Source organism: Drosophila erecta, unplaced genomic scaffold, assembly GCF_003286155.1.
Source record: "Drosophila erecta strain 14021-0224.00,06,07 unplaced genomic scaffold, DereRS2 tig00000092-arrow-pilon, whole genome shotgun sequence".
NCBI classification, from domain to species: domain Eukaryota; kingdom Metazoa; phylum Arthropoda; class Insecta; order Diptera; family Drosophilidae; genus Drosophila; species Drosophila erecta.
The window spans coordinates 19199688-19214731 of NW_020825207.1; the positions used below are offsets into that span (position 1 = coordinate 19199688).

Below are 15044 nucleotides of genomic sequence, written 5' to 3' on the forward strand. Positions count from 1 at the left end.
TGCGAAAAATTAATAAGAATGGATAAAAAAGGAGGAGTGGCGGGAAGTTTTGGGTGACCGGGATAAGAAAACTGTTTAAAAAACTGTTCGTTTTGAATAAAGAAAACACGGTTCAAGTATTTCTATCCTAGCTTAACGTATATTATAGTTTATTAGTTTATTAATGACCCAATATATTTTTAATTTGTTATATTGCCAATATTAGGCGCGTAACAATCTGATGATCTACCGCGTGTCTGTCATAAAGTATAAATGAATCTATTTATTTGTTATTATACAAATTACGTTCAATTATTAGTTTATATGTAAGCGGGGAGGTTTTGTGTATGAGTTTATTGTTATTATTAATTCCTTACCGCTTTGGGCTAGTTTTCCATTTTTATTCACGAAATGCAAGTGTATAATTTTGCAAAAGTTGTGATATGAAGATGTGCATTGTTATGTGAACTCCACCCATTTTAATTAGCATTCAGTCCAGGACCAACACATTTTTATATAAATTGAATGATTAGATCGACTAACCATTATTGACAATGTATAATAATAATGTCATTAATTTTATTCTGTTTTACATAAGCTTCACGAAAAGCAAATGTATAATTTTGCTAAAGTTGTTGTGAAATGTGTATTTTAATTAGTATTCAGTTCAGGGCCAACACATTTTCATATAAATTGAATTATTAGATCGACTGACCATTTTTGACAATGTACAATAATACAAGTATTACACTTATTTTGGGTAATCAATTGTATTTTGTTTACATAAGCTCCACTTTGTCAATACCAGCCTTCTTCCGCTATTTTTCTGTTCCCGGCGATTTTATATTTCTGCTTACATGTCAATTATGGCTTCAGCTCCACAACTATAACAGTGATATGACAATATCGAGGCGCCATATAAACGGCAATTGCTTGGCAAACACCAAAAGTCTGGACAATGGAGCTGTAGCCACATCAAATGTGTGCAGATCAAACACGGATAGGTATGGAGGAGGTATGGAGAACGAAAGCCGGAGGATAAAACATTGATTGTTCTCCAGATAGAGATATGGCGCGACTATTACGACCGCGGTAACATCATTTTACAGCCACTAATTGCATAATACACACGCATTCCCGCAATTACTTAATTAGCCAACGGCAATTGCAATTAAAGTACGTACAAATCGAAAGCGGGCTGTAAAGGAAAAGGGGTTTTTCTTGGCCAAGATATTACGACAAACTGCATACCTGGCCCAAAGGGGCGTGGCCACCTGCCGGCCAGCCATCGCACAGCGGCGCGAAAGAGATGCAGCACCAGGCAGACAGAGACAGCGCTAGTCAGGCACACGGGCCATCTTGAATTTCGAACGAGCAACGGAAATGAGGGTTAAAAAATCCCTCTAAAGGCAGTTCGCGTGGGCCAGAAAGAGACAACCAGTGAGGTCGACTGCGCTGGCTGCTTTTGTTTGAGCCTCTCTGCCTGTTTATCTGCTTTTCCACTGCTTTGGGTTTTTTATCAGTCGAGTCTTGCTCTACGTTTCAGTACGTGTTCGACTTGCGTACTGAGTTGACGTCGCCCCGCACGGAATAACACTTCAAAAATCTGCCGATTTATACCCTGGAAAATAGAATCCATCTCGTGAGTGAGTGCTGAGAAATAGTGGTTCGAAGTATTATCGATATCTCGTTCGTATGTGGTTGTGCGCCTAAAACACATCACCAGCCAAGTGATAACTGTAAAGATTGACAAGCAAAATATCCCATATAACCCAAACTGAAACCGCAGAAAATGTGCAACTAAAACGTATTGGCCATCAAGTGGAGAGACCAAGAGCTTAACGCGGGATTACTGGACACAGCACCGAGCACGGGGAGTATCTTCGGAGAAAGCGCCCTTATATAACCTCAAAATGGTTTCGCACTACTACAACACACTGCCCTACACACAAAAGCACAGTGCCGCAAATTTGGCCTATGCCTCGGCGGCGGGCCAGCCATGGAACTGGACGCCCAACTACCACCACACGCCGCCGAACCACCAGTTTCTGGGCGAGGTGGACACCTCGCATGCCGCCCACCACGCGGCCGCCGCCCACCAGATGTACTACAACTCCCATCACATGTTCCACTCGGCGGCGGCGGCCTCTGCCGGGGAGTGGCACTCGCCCGCCTCGAGCACGGCGGACAACTTCGTCCAGAATGTGCCCACAACGGCCCACCAGCTGATGCAGCAGCACCACCACCATCATGCCCATGCCTCCAGCAGTTCCGCCAGTTCTGGGAGCAGCAGTAGCGGCGGTGCTCCGGGTGCGCCCCAGCTCAACGAGACCAACAGCAGCATCGGCGGCGGAGGAGCAGGCGGTGGCGGCGGTGCTGGTGGGTCCACCGACGGAGGACCCGGCTCCGCACCACCCAACCATCAGCAGCATATCACGGAGGGTCTGCCGTCGCCGCCGATTACCGTCTCGGGCTCGGAGATCTCTAGCCCAGGGGCGCCAACTTCCGCTTCCTCGCCGCATCACCACTTGGCGCACCACCTGAGTGCCGTCGCCAACAACAACAACAACAATAGCCCGTCCACCCATAACAACAACAACAGCAACTCGGTGAGCAACAACAACAGGACATCGCCATCGAAGCCGCCGTACTTCGACTGGATGAAGAAGCCCGCCTATCCAGCGCAGCCGCAACCAGGTGAGTCCTCGAAGACCCGAGAATATTACGCAAATGTATTTGGATTTATGAGTGGGTCATGATTTTCACTGGGTAGGAAGGAAGGCTACCCTTCCAATTGTCACTGCCAGTTGTTTTAAGATTGTAAGTCATGGAGGAATTACCCCAATTTACTTGTACCAACTGCTTAGTCATGTTGCCGAATATCGGCTGACCTTCGATTGCGCTTGGGTTTCTCCCGCATCCGCCTTGCCGCATTCCGCTCGCGGAGATTCCCCATGCCGAGCACACTGCACAATGCACCGCATTGTCTTCCCGCCCAGCTCGTGCTGTTCGCGCTTTTCCCTGTCCAACGCTCGAGGTATATGGGCTTTTATAGGAATCCGCTTACCTGGCGCGCATCCCAGTCCAATGGCCAATTAGCTCATAAAAATCAAATTCTGTTCAAGCCCCACTTTTATGGTATTCAGTTGGGGTCGCCAGATCCCCGATCCGACGCCTTGATTTATGGGCACCCCGTACTCCGTCCGCCGTCCACCGTCCGCCGTCCACATGAGTGTTTCTGTTTGTTTGTCTCGATTCCATTGACTAATTTAGTATCGTAAATCAATTTCACTGTAAACATCTGCGAATGGTTTGATCGACTATTCTAAGCCCGCCAGCATTTGATGGAAAGTCTGGAGGTCTAGCACGCAGAAGACTTGGCAGTTAGGAACCGATCCCACAGCAATTAGCATTGTGCGGGGTGTCCAATTGAAGGTTGGAAAAGGTTTGCGGCTTTGGCTTACCAATGATAGAGGATCCTAGCTGCCTGGATAATGCCTCGTTACTACGCCTATTTCTCAGTTCATGCAAATTTTGAGCGATTACTTGGGGTTTCTGCGTTTTGTTTGTTTGTCCCACACAAGCGAAGGCAATCTCGAACAAACACTCGCACATTTGCCACGATTTATGACCCGGGCGCATGTCGAAGGAAAAGTAAAGACGGCGATATCGGCAGTATCGACAATATCGACAGTATCGACAATATCGCCGATATCCATTAAGCCCATAAAATCTGTTGGCATGCAATTAGCGTTTATGGCCGCTAATCCAGCTGATCGAGCCGACAAGGCGACCGAGTTTGTCTTATTTATTATTCAAAGCCCCTTAAGCCGCCGTTGTGTGAGTGTCGCCTTTCTTTCACTAAACGTAAACAAATTTAAATAAAAGTGGAAAGCCTCAGCTCACCTTTATCTCCTTGGCATTTGGTTCAATTGGCGCTTGGCCAATCGAGTAATAGCCAATAATCTGGCACATCTTAGCCATGGAAATGCGTGCTTGCCCAGGAAAATCATCGCAGCAGTTATGCGATGGCGGTGACTAAGGTTTCGTGATTTTGATAGAACTACAAAGCCCCATTCTTGGTGTTTGTGCGGCATGTGGCACTTCAGCTTTCGGGGTGTGGCAATAAAACAGCAACCACGATTGTCGGTGGATGCAGATGCCGTGTACTTTTGTTTCAATGGCTGGTGGTGCTGGCAGGTTTTGCGATTAGATTAGCGTGGGGAATCAAATAAACGGCCGCCCTGTCAATAAGTCCTGGGTGGAAACCCCCACCCAACCCGCCAGTCCCATTGGGGCTGCGAGTTCTATTTTCTGTTGCTTCAATAATGCGCCAAGTGATATGGAAACGTGGCCACAAAAAGAGTTCTTCGCGTGTTATCTAAAACGTCAAAAGCGTTGTTGATAAGCGATTCCGCTGCGTTTGCGACGGGCACATTGATTAAAACAATATAGGGTCGTAAACCAATAAAAATTAGTATTACTTCCAATAAAAACTAAATAGCGACATTTACGATCAAATCTATGCAATCATTATTAAACGGCGGGAAATGCAAGTGTCCATGGTTCACAAACGGACTGCAAACCATGTCGGTATCCAACTATCTCAGTTGTCCAGTGTTCCAAACTAACTTCTCTGAGATCCTCTAATTTGCCCGGAATTTTGCTCATTGCACAGAACCCTCTTGGCCATTAGCCATATTCGCCTATTTGCTGTCCATAATTTATTGTCGCTATAATTTCTCCGGAGAACAAATGTATCTACGAGCCCAAGGAGCTCTGGCTGGGATTGTCTGTATGGTGCTGGGACATAAAACCTAATGCCACCTGACACATTGAGATTTAATGTGTCAATATGCACAGGAAATTTATATCTAGCCACATAAATAATCGAAGGCGAGCGAGGAACCCAACTGAGCATATTGATTTCCCGACGCATCTGAGCGGTGGGCTGGTGCTCCACCGACATGGATGGGATACCTTTATGGTCCGAGTTCGCTCCCAGTCCCGAGATAAGCCATGGAAAATGGCCACTAGCTGCAGTGGAACCACATCTGTGTGGTTCGTTTCCTTATCAGCACTATCGCTGTTTGCCGATGACATTTACCCTTCCCGTTCCCTATCCCGTTCCCTACCCGTCCCCGTCCCGTCCAAAGTCTCCTCCTCCGCTCCGGCATGGGTCAAAAATGAAGTCGCCTTTGGCTGGGACAGATCGATGTGGCAGCGCATGGAGGTGCGCTGGGTTCGGTGATTGACATGATGGGATTAGCATAGAACTCGCTGCTCGTCCCCTCCATTTGTCACGGACTTGTTACCATTGTGTCATTTGCCCTGGGCTTAGTTGTCCAAATAGAGAGCAGAATCGTGTTTGGCTTTCTGCGCTATTTGTATTGGCTCTGATATTGGTAATAACCAGAAATTCGAGTCTTGTCCCAAAGCCCTGGACACACATGTGCGTAGGTCTCCACTCCCGTATACATGTTTTTGATATACCATTCGAGGCGTATCGAGTTTATATTGGAGGCGCTGGGGATTCCGAGAGCTTAAACTGGGGTTACGGACGGCCCACCGAGTGGAGTGATAAATTAAAATGGTAGCTGCTCAAAATGGGTTCGAAAAGTGTCGGGCGGAGCAATATTTCTAAATGGAAATTGGCGCACTTTTAGTGACAGATTGGGTTGTAATTCAGTGTGGAATGCAGCTACTTGGAGCGGACCGCCCATTGGGAAACCTGGCTACATCCGTAGGCTGCTCCACTGCCAGTCCTGCCCCAAGTAGTTTCATCAATGACCAGAAATTGTAAATTATAGACACGTTTCCTGCTCAGCCATAAACCATAATTCCCTAATGGACGAGCAGGAATACTGGGACGCATGTACACATAGTCGTATGTAGCTCCTATCGGGAAAACGGGGCGAAACTTGGCCAAGTGACAGGGAAATCCGATTGTCAATCAACGGGGTCCGGCTGAGTTATGACTACAAAAACGCTGCAATGATGATGGCTCGGGAGGATGACACCTGCTCATGTCGCAGGCCAAAGTCAGTCCGCGATGGAACTTTGATTGACTGGCTGGCTGATTGACTGATTGACTGGCGACTGATTGAAGCTAGAGGATTGGGTGGCGGGAGGCAGCGAGTTCTGATTTCTGGCCGAGTTGCTGGCGATTCCTTTTATGAGGTGACAACATTTACGATACGGTAGCAAAACGGAAAGAAAGATTTGCAATTGCCCATATAGCACACGTACATACGTATATGGCGGTGGCCACGACGTTAATCGCTTAACAATACAATAAAGTGGCAATAATTATAAAAACTAAATTAAATGACCCACAGCCATGAATGAACAGTGGGCGCGAATATATATGATTGCCATATTTGTGATTTTTATGCCCGACTTTGATTAGGATGATTATACGCCTGATGCGCCCGGGGATTACAGTTGCCCCTTCCGTTTGGACTCCATGGACTCTATGGAGTACATTCCCTTCCGCTTCCGTTCTGTTTGCGCCTGCCGCATTTGCTCAGCTTCACCGCGGGGTTTAGTCAAATATTGTTGCACACTGACCCGAACCGCCAACCCACTGGATACGGGAGATAAGGAGGAGTCGGCGGGGATAGCTGGGAAATTTATAGTGCGCTCGGCGCAGCCGTAGGAATTTATTGCACATTATTTTGTCTAATAGCTTTTTGGAGCGCAAATTTGCTTTCAATAATGCGGGCTTCGGTGGGCTTTCAAATAAATATTTATTTATTGTGCTCGTAGTTTTCAATGGGTTGTGAGACTCATTTCAGGTGGCATCATCTGGGAAAGAGGCTTTACACATTTTCATTTTAGTTATCTGCATACACGTACTCGAAGTAATGAACAGAAATCTAATCCCATGTTTAATTCTCGTGAATCGCAGACCTGAGCAGCTCGCCCAATCTAGAGGATCTGAGTGAACTGCTGGACGCAAGCGGTAGGAGTCGCATCCACAGCCTGGATATTTGCCTTTATTACTAAGCAAACTATAGTTAACTTTCGTTCCTTGCCTCTAATGCGAGTTTTGTGTTTTTCGTTTTGATGCATGCAATTTTTGATTTGCGAGTGCGGGGGGAGATCATAAAGCCCCTCTTCCTTGCCATATTCCCCCAATCATATAGCCATAAATTTTATTGCCTGCGTCGTCGTGGCAAATAATTAACGTGCATTTGAAAATAATTTTAGGAGCCTAAGAAAAATACCCCTTCTTTTTGAACATTTCTTGTATTCCGCGCCGCATCTTTCAACCGCCTGGCTTGGCGCATTTATGGCCTTAATGGCGTCTCATTCGGGCCATAAGCAGGCCGCGTTTCAGCCTTCGATGGCTGCCATTGCTTCCTGCCACATTGGCCTCTCTTTCCCACCTCACCTCCGTCCCGCTCGCTCTGCCCGCCCCTCGTTTGGGCCATAAATAAAGCGGGCTCTGAGTCAGACTTGGCACCAAAGCTGCAGGTTTTCGGGGAGCCATCGCTGCCATTGGCGTGCCTCGAGTTGCGTGCCGCATATACACGCATACGTGCATGTGTGTGCGTGTGTATCTGAGCACGTACGAGCGGCATTCGTTTGTTGCACGCGATCTGATAGTATGATTATTTCCACTCCGCCTCGTTTCCCACCCCTCACCGCCCATTCCGCATTTATGGGGCTGCGTGTCAGCGTGATCAAAGAGCAGGAGGAGCAGGGGGAGCAGGAGGAGGGACCGGAATTTATATCTGGGAGTGGTCTCCGCAGAGGGAAACTCGGAGAGAACTCGCATTTGCATATTTATGTATGTCTGCATGCCATATAACGTGTTTGCATGTCGCATGTTTTTGACGGCGGCCATTTTGGCTTTCCGTTCGCGGTACGAACTAAATTATAAGTTTGCTTGATGTTACTATTACAAACGATCCCCAGTCCCTAGGACAAGAATCGTTTTACCGAAATATTTCGTTTCTAACCTTAGACCACCATGAAATACCGTTAACCGCACAACTTGCAATCATTTCCCTTTACAACACTGAAACATACAACCGATCCAGGCCGAAATCTGTCCCAAACCCTTTACCCCATCACCACAACCTCTCCCCAAGGACCGGATTCCGTTACAATCCGTTGCAATAGGCTCAGCCCAGAAAAGGAGGAAAGAAGGAAAAATAAACGTCAAATCGAATCAAATGATTTTATGATGTAATTTGAGCTAATATTTACGATATAAGAGCAGCTAAAACAGCAGCAAAATGCCAAATAAATGTTATTGTTATATTGTCGCTCGGTGGTGCGGTCCAAAAAGACATATACTATGTGTATCCTATGTGTATCCCACACTTATGATGCTGAGCGGAGGAGGGCGGCCGAGAATCGACAAAACAAAAGCAGTGCAAACCAGCAGACACAAAGAAAGCCAAATAATTCGCCAAGGTCTTTAAGCTGGGCGAAATAGTGGGAGAACTCCACCCCGAAAGGGGGTGTTAAAAAGTCAAGTGCCGAGGTTTGTGTGTCCAAATCTCCGGGGTGCCATTGACGAAATTGCTCTTTCCGCTGGCTTCGAGGACTTCCGTTTGCCGCAGGACTTTCGCTTTAATCCACAGCCACAAGCACGCTTAAATCCGAGCGGAGCTGCCTTCTGGTAGCCAGGTAACAAATGTCTCCCAGTAGGTTTTCCCGGGTTGGCCAGAGACAACAACCCGATACCATGATGTCTTCGCCGCTCAGTGACAAATTAACGCCCGGCGGGGTGGCGGCGAACCACCGTGACCAGGACACAGCCTCCACCACCCGTGACCGTAGCTAACCCAACTGCAGCTTGTCCTTGGCCACTGATTTTTCCCCGGGGGGCGGACCACATAATTGCCCAGCAATCAACAGCTGCTCTAATGGGAAACAGAAACACTCGACTCGAGCTCCTCAGCCTGCTATGATTTATGGCGCGAATGATCCTTGCTCTTGCTCCACTTCTGCTGTTTGCCATTAAGAAGCGCTTTTCTTTGTCGGCACGTGGAGTTTGTGCAGCACTTGGGCCAAATGGCTTGCTGGTGTTTGGCCAGGCATTACTGAATGCACTGAGAGATGCCTTGCTGTTTGGCAAAGAAGTGGAACGCCTGGAAGAACGGGGAACCTCGGCACTACGGGTATTTCGCACAGTGAATCCAACCATTTGAATCCAAGAGCCAACTCCCCGGGATCCCTGGCCACATGCGCACTCGATGAGTGGGGAAGAGCCATTAAAGCTTATCGGGACAAATGTTCAGCGATCCGAGCTCCACAGTCCGCAACTCCGTCGATATTGATACAGACCTCAACTGGGATTAATGCCGCGTACGCCGCTCCCTTAGAACTTCGCCGACGGGCAGCCGCCTGAGTAATCTATAATCTATCGTTACATGTGGAGGGCATAGCAGTCAGAATCGCACTTTCAATTGGGTGGTGCAGCACCCCATTCGATATAAATTACGCTGCGATGGAGCCCAGTGACAAAGCCATAAAAAATGTCACACCTTGACGCACAATTTGTTTAATTGCTAGTAAAAAACGCCGGCCGAGCGATATACCATACACATATGACGGCTGGATATCCCAGATATCCAGATATGAGACCAATTTTCTAGCTCAGTTGTGTGCAGAAGTGACGGGCTGTTTCGGATTTCTGCCATTCATGCACAATCTTATCTCCCGGCTAAGAGGAGAGGATCTTAGAGGTTCAGACAGCGGAGCTTTAGCATTAGGATCAAGTTGATCCACACCCAAGTGGGTGTGGATCTTGCCTCCTTTATTAACGCAATAAAACACTCAGCTGGCCGAGATAGTGGCTTATAGTTGTGCACATAGTACGTGTACGATTTATTAGATTATGGCCGTGAAGGTCGGTGGAGCCATCCACCCGTGGCCGCCCACTGCCCTGCTCCAGTTCGGCCCCATTCCGTGCGGATCTTCGCTTGTTTGCTCCGTTTCAGGTGTGAGAAGTGAGAGCCTCCCTGCCACCAGTGGCCACCCGGTGAAACCCAGAAACCCAGACGGAGATAAGGCCCAGCCAGCCGGAGGAGGCGCAGCCTCCTGACCCACAGGGGTCAGCTGGAAATGAGGCACTTATCATAGGAAGTGGAACCCAATGTCAGGTGCGAATCCTGCCTTTGGCCCAATCGAAAGTAATCCATCTTACTCACGGGTAACCTAACCAACATTGCGAAATCAGCCACTATTTGCCCGGTAATCCCAAGCGCTGATAATATTGTTGCTCTAATTTAGCCGTTCTTATTTGAGCACTTCCCCAAATCCGTCAGGTCTGTCCAAACAAGCTATTTGTCCGTCCATCTTGGGCTGTTTGGGCAGCCCAGCCCTCTTTATCAGCAGATTGGAGGCCAGGAACGCACGCGCAGAAGACTTCCCAAAATGGCAAGCAACTGGAAAGAGTGCGTGCTAACTGGGTTCTAACGGCCGGGTTCCTCCTCCCGCGATTGCCACATTAGACTAAGCAAACGAGGACCAGGGCGACAGCAATAAAGTGTAAAGAACAAACAGGGGGCGGGGCAGATAAGGGGCTTGGGCTTCTTACTGTGGCAAGAAGAGTTATGGCATTCCTCACGCACTTCGCTCCCAAAAGACGCACTTTCCGCCCGATTTCGAAACCCAGGAAGAGGGTGCAGATGCATCTGTGAATGTGCCGCTGGATACGACTGCCCAATGGCCACTGGCCACTGGTGGCACATGGCGTCCATCGCAGGGCATCCCGAGGTCTTCAACACCTACTCTTGGCACCCTTCGCCGTATCTCCGCGTCGCTGTTGAACTTTATCATCCGAGAAAATATTTGCTTGTTTGCCTATTTGCTCAATTTTAATTGTGAGAACACCACGGTATCGCCGCACATAAAAAATTAGAGCAAAATCCCCGGCCGAAACGCTGTTTACCCACAAATATTCTGTGCTGGCGTGGGTGTGCTTATCACGTAGGTAGACTGTGCCACGATCCCGTGGCCTTTTTCATGCCTCCATGAGGTGAATCGCTGCTCCGCGTTGTCTGTGGCTGGGCGATCCGTCATTTGCTCGGGTTGTATTTGAATGTTATGTGGGATTGACTAATTGCGCAGCCCACCGCCACGTAGCCAGTCTCCCGGATTCTTCGGAGAATCGTAGCTGCCAGAGGCGTCGGCTCTTTGAGAATGAATTTCATGTGAAGATCGCTTCATTCCATCGCGCCGCTGGGCATGTGACAAGCTTCTATGGCTATCATAATTTAAATATTGTCATCTGCTTTGACAAGATGAGCTGGAGCATGTGGAGGAGCCACATGTTTGTCCACCTGACGCCAGTCACTCCACTCGCCTGGCAAACTTGGCCGTCAGTCCCGGCCACATGATCTTCGAGATCTGACTTTTTGCTAGTTCAGTGGGAGGCACTGCATCCAGAGATTGAACGCACCTCTTTTCAAACTTTCAAACTGCTTTTTTCCTTTAATTCTAAATGGCTTGATTAACAATATGTAGTTACCTTTTGCATGTTAAATATGGTTCCTTGAAATGATTTCTCCAACGCAACTAACATGGCACCCGCCTCATTTCCTCCGCAGGCAAAACCCGCACAAAGGACAAGTACCGCGTGGTGTACACCGACTTCCAGCGCCTGGAACTGGAGAAGGAGTACTGCACCTCCCGCTACATCACCATCCGGCGCAAGAGCGAGCTGGCCCAGACGCTGTCGCTGTCGGAGCGGCAGGTGAAGATCTGGTTCCAGAACCGGCGCGCCAAGGAGCGCAAGCAGAACAAGAAGGGCAGTGATCCGGGCGTGATGGGCGTGGGAGTGCAGCACACGGACTACAGCCAGCTGTTGGACCCCAAGGCGAAACTGGAGCCGGGCCTGCACCTGTCCCACTCGCTGGCCCACTCGATGAACCCCATGGCGGCGATGAACATTCCCGCCATGCGCCTGCATCCCCACCTGGCTGCCCACAGCCACTCCTTGGCGGCGGCGGCGGCGCACTCACACCAGCTGCAGCAGCAGCACAGTGCGCAGATGTCCGCTGCGGCGGCAGTGGGAACGCTCTCGATGTGACACGACCATTCCTGTTATGCGACGGGCGGCGATGGTGGTGGCTACATGGAGCCCCAGCCTCCGCTGCTGGGTGGGAGTGGGCGGTGTGGAGGAGGAGCAGCAGGAGCAGGAGGAGCAGGAGGCGGACAGCAGTGCGATGTGTCCTACAGTGCGCCCGCTCTCGCCTTGGACTTGGCTTAACCCTTAGGTCGCGCAGTCAGACTGTTTCGACCCAACCGAGAAGTAGATAAGCACGCGGACGAATGGAGGACTTGGCGGCCGTTGCCCCTTGAATATTGCACGTTGTTAATTTTTGTGATTGTATATTCCTGGTTTTGACACGCGTCAGAGTCCTCGCAGCTAAACAAGTCCCATGTTCTTGTATTATGTTTGTTTTTGTTCAACGTGTGTAGTTTAAAGTAAATGCCTAGCTCGTAAGTATCTAAGTTGCTCGAGAAAAACAAGCACAATTCAAGCCAGCCGTCCCAGCCGTTTAAAGTTTAAAAGTACTCGCTGCAGTTAAACATAATTTAGTACAAGCAACTCATTTTAGAGCGCAACTTGATTCTTCAGCCGTGTAAATATCCGCATATATAAAGAGTTTTAACGTTTATTACTTTTATGTATCGTAATAACAATTAGACGTAGTTAATATACAATGTAGCCGTACTAAATGTTAAATGTAATGCACTTTTCGAGCACACAAGCAAAATTACCATTTAAATAAATAATTTTAACGTATTCATCCGCATCTTTCCTTAGTTCAATTCGGCGGCAATTAATTTATAACTCGTGAGTGTGTATGTGTGTATATGTATGTGCTTAGCTCTTTAAATAAAATATGAACTCTATAAACACATTCATGGAAATTTCAATTTCTCACTGGGGTTAATGAGGGTTAACGTTCACAGCTACGCTCCACCTACCAAAGGCAACAACAAGCGCGGCAGCCGTCAATCGACTAATCGGCCCTTCTCTTTGTCCAATCGTTCGCCTCCTCACTCGGCCATTACCGTTATCGGCTCTACGGTTAGCTCGCTCGCACTCACGCACGTCGCACGATGGCTTTCGTCTGCAATCGCAGATCATAAATGACGATTAAATCTCCTGAACGTATGCGATAATTTGTGCGAGTGTATTATGTTGAGTAGATCCAGCAAGTAAAGCCGATAAACTTTACGAGAATCCTAACAAATCAAAACTTGCAATACATTGTAAATAATACGAAGTGAAGCTAGACAGCCTCTGTTGTGGTTCTTAAAGTAACTCTCTCCAACAAAACTTTTGTACCCTGGATATACATGGATTTCTTGTGTTCCAAGTCAGAACACATACAATTGTCTCATTGGCATTAAAAGATGGCAAAGAGCTCAGAAATCCTTAAGTCATGTGTATGTAAACTCAGTTACTTACACTATAAAATACATTTTTCAAAATAATAAATGAATTTAATAAATATATGCTTAGAACTAGCAATTATTAAAAAATTTATTATAATTATTAATTATAAACTCTAGAAGCACACGAAATACGCTATCTGAGTATTCCGAAATCAAAAGCAGTGACAATGGAATTTGGAAGACAGATCGGACATTTGATCATATTTATTTTATTTTATTTTCACTTTCCGATTTAAATATTAGTTGTAAACAGAATATCCTAACAGCAAATTCACCTTAATTTACAGCTGCAATAAATCATAAATTCAAATGAAATCCCAGCCGATCTACATACGCGTGAATACATCTCAAGATGGAATGCAAGGAACCGACCTGTTTACTTGGCGCCCGTCACAACAAACATGGCGATCTGAAGTGCCAGACGATCCGATCGTATGTGGTATAGTACACATCTAGCACTTGTAGTCTAGTATTGCACAGTATAGAGATTGTACCGGGCTGGGGCTCTCAAGGGGTTGATTTATAGGACCTGCGATTAGCAGAATCGGAAATGTCCAAGCCGATGCCAGGCGAAATATACGACCTGTCCAGATTTTGATACAACGGCCTTAAACACCGAAGAGAACCGTGACCGAATCGAAAACGTTTTCAGATTAAACGGCAGCGGAGTCAGGGTTTTATTTCATTTCGCACTGAAAATATTTGGACGTACGCGCATGTGTCAGCGAAGATGCAAAATACCCCGGGGAGGCACCAGTGGCCAGAAATAAGGCAAAAAACCCAAAACATTTTCCCCGATAAAGGAAGTGGACTCCGTTTTCACACCTACACGCTAAAAAATACATACCAAATTGGGAGCGGACGACTGCAGCGAGTGTTTGCATTTGTTTCTCTTTTTTTCCCGTTTCTGTTTCTGTTTCTGTTACGCCACATGCACATGTCGGGAGATCGGCGGAGATATGTATTACGTATATGTACGCAGATCCCCGATTTAGTGGAACTCTGCGGCCCAACCCGTTCCATTCTGGTCGCTGGCCTTTGGTCATCCTGGCGTATCGAAATGGTCTTGACTCTTGCCGACGCCTTTTGTTTGCGTGCACCCTCTATTTTTCTATTTTTCTTGGCTACTGCATTACCCATGCCGCTGCCCAAATTACGCCGAATTCACAGCTTTGGAGTACGAGTATGTCTGGCGTCCGCCATTTCGTTTTGGGACTCCTGCATGTCCTGTGTCCTGGCATTTTCAAAAATGGATTAAATGCATCGCCCAAACCGGCCATCTCTCACTCAGCCGGCTGATTTATGGCCCGGAGTATCTCGTTTCACGAGAAGCTAGTTACCAATGGCGGAGGGGGATCCTAGCGAATGGGGGCCATAAAGTGCGGAGCGATCTTACTCAGATCACTCACGAACGGATATTTCGTTTATTACGCCCGTGCACAGAGGAAATTGGGTGCCTGAAATCACAAAATATTCGAATTATATTACATTCCATATTTTAGGCAGTATGTCCTTCTCACTAAGACTTGTGGACAAGACCCTGTATTGATCATTGGAAGATCAAGAAGCAAGAATCTTATGCTTGGCATCATGTACATAGTATAACTGAGCTCCATTTCCCAACAAGTAGGTTC

The 15044-nt window shown here is 47.5% G+C and overlaps 1 protein-coding gene across 1 annotated transcript; it reads left to right on the top strand.

Annotated features, from left to right (window-relative positions):
* The first annotated feature begins 1486 nt into the window (after nt 1-1486).
* LOC6546912 (homeotic protein caudal) lies at nt 1487-12751 on the top strand. The gene is made up of 2 exons (XM_001974079.3): nt 1487-2676; nt 11550-12751. The coding sequence occupies exons 1-2, from the start codon at nt 1893-1895 to the stop codon at nt 12029-12031; spliced, it is 1266 nt and encodes a 421-aa protein (XP_001974115.2). The 5' UTR covers nt 1487-1892; the 3' UTR covers nt 12032-12751.
* Nucleotides 12752-15044: the final 2293 nt, after the last annotated feature.

What these genes read in the sequence shown, in the direction of transcription:
- LOC6546912 (XM_001974079.3), top strand. Translation starts at nt 1,893, where the DNA reads ATGGTTTCGCACTACTACAACACACTGCCCTACACACAAAAGCACAGT. An exon ending in TCCAGCGCAGCCGCAACCAG is followed by an intron (nt 2,677 to 11,549) that starts GTGAGTCCTCGA and finishes TTTCCTCCGCAG; the next exon opens with GCAAAACCCGCACAAAGGAC.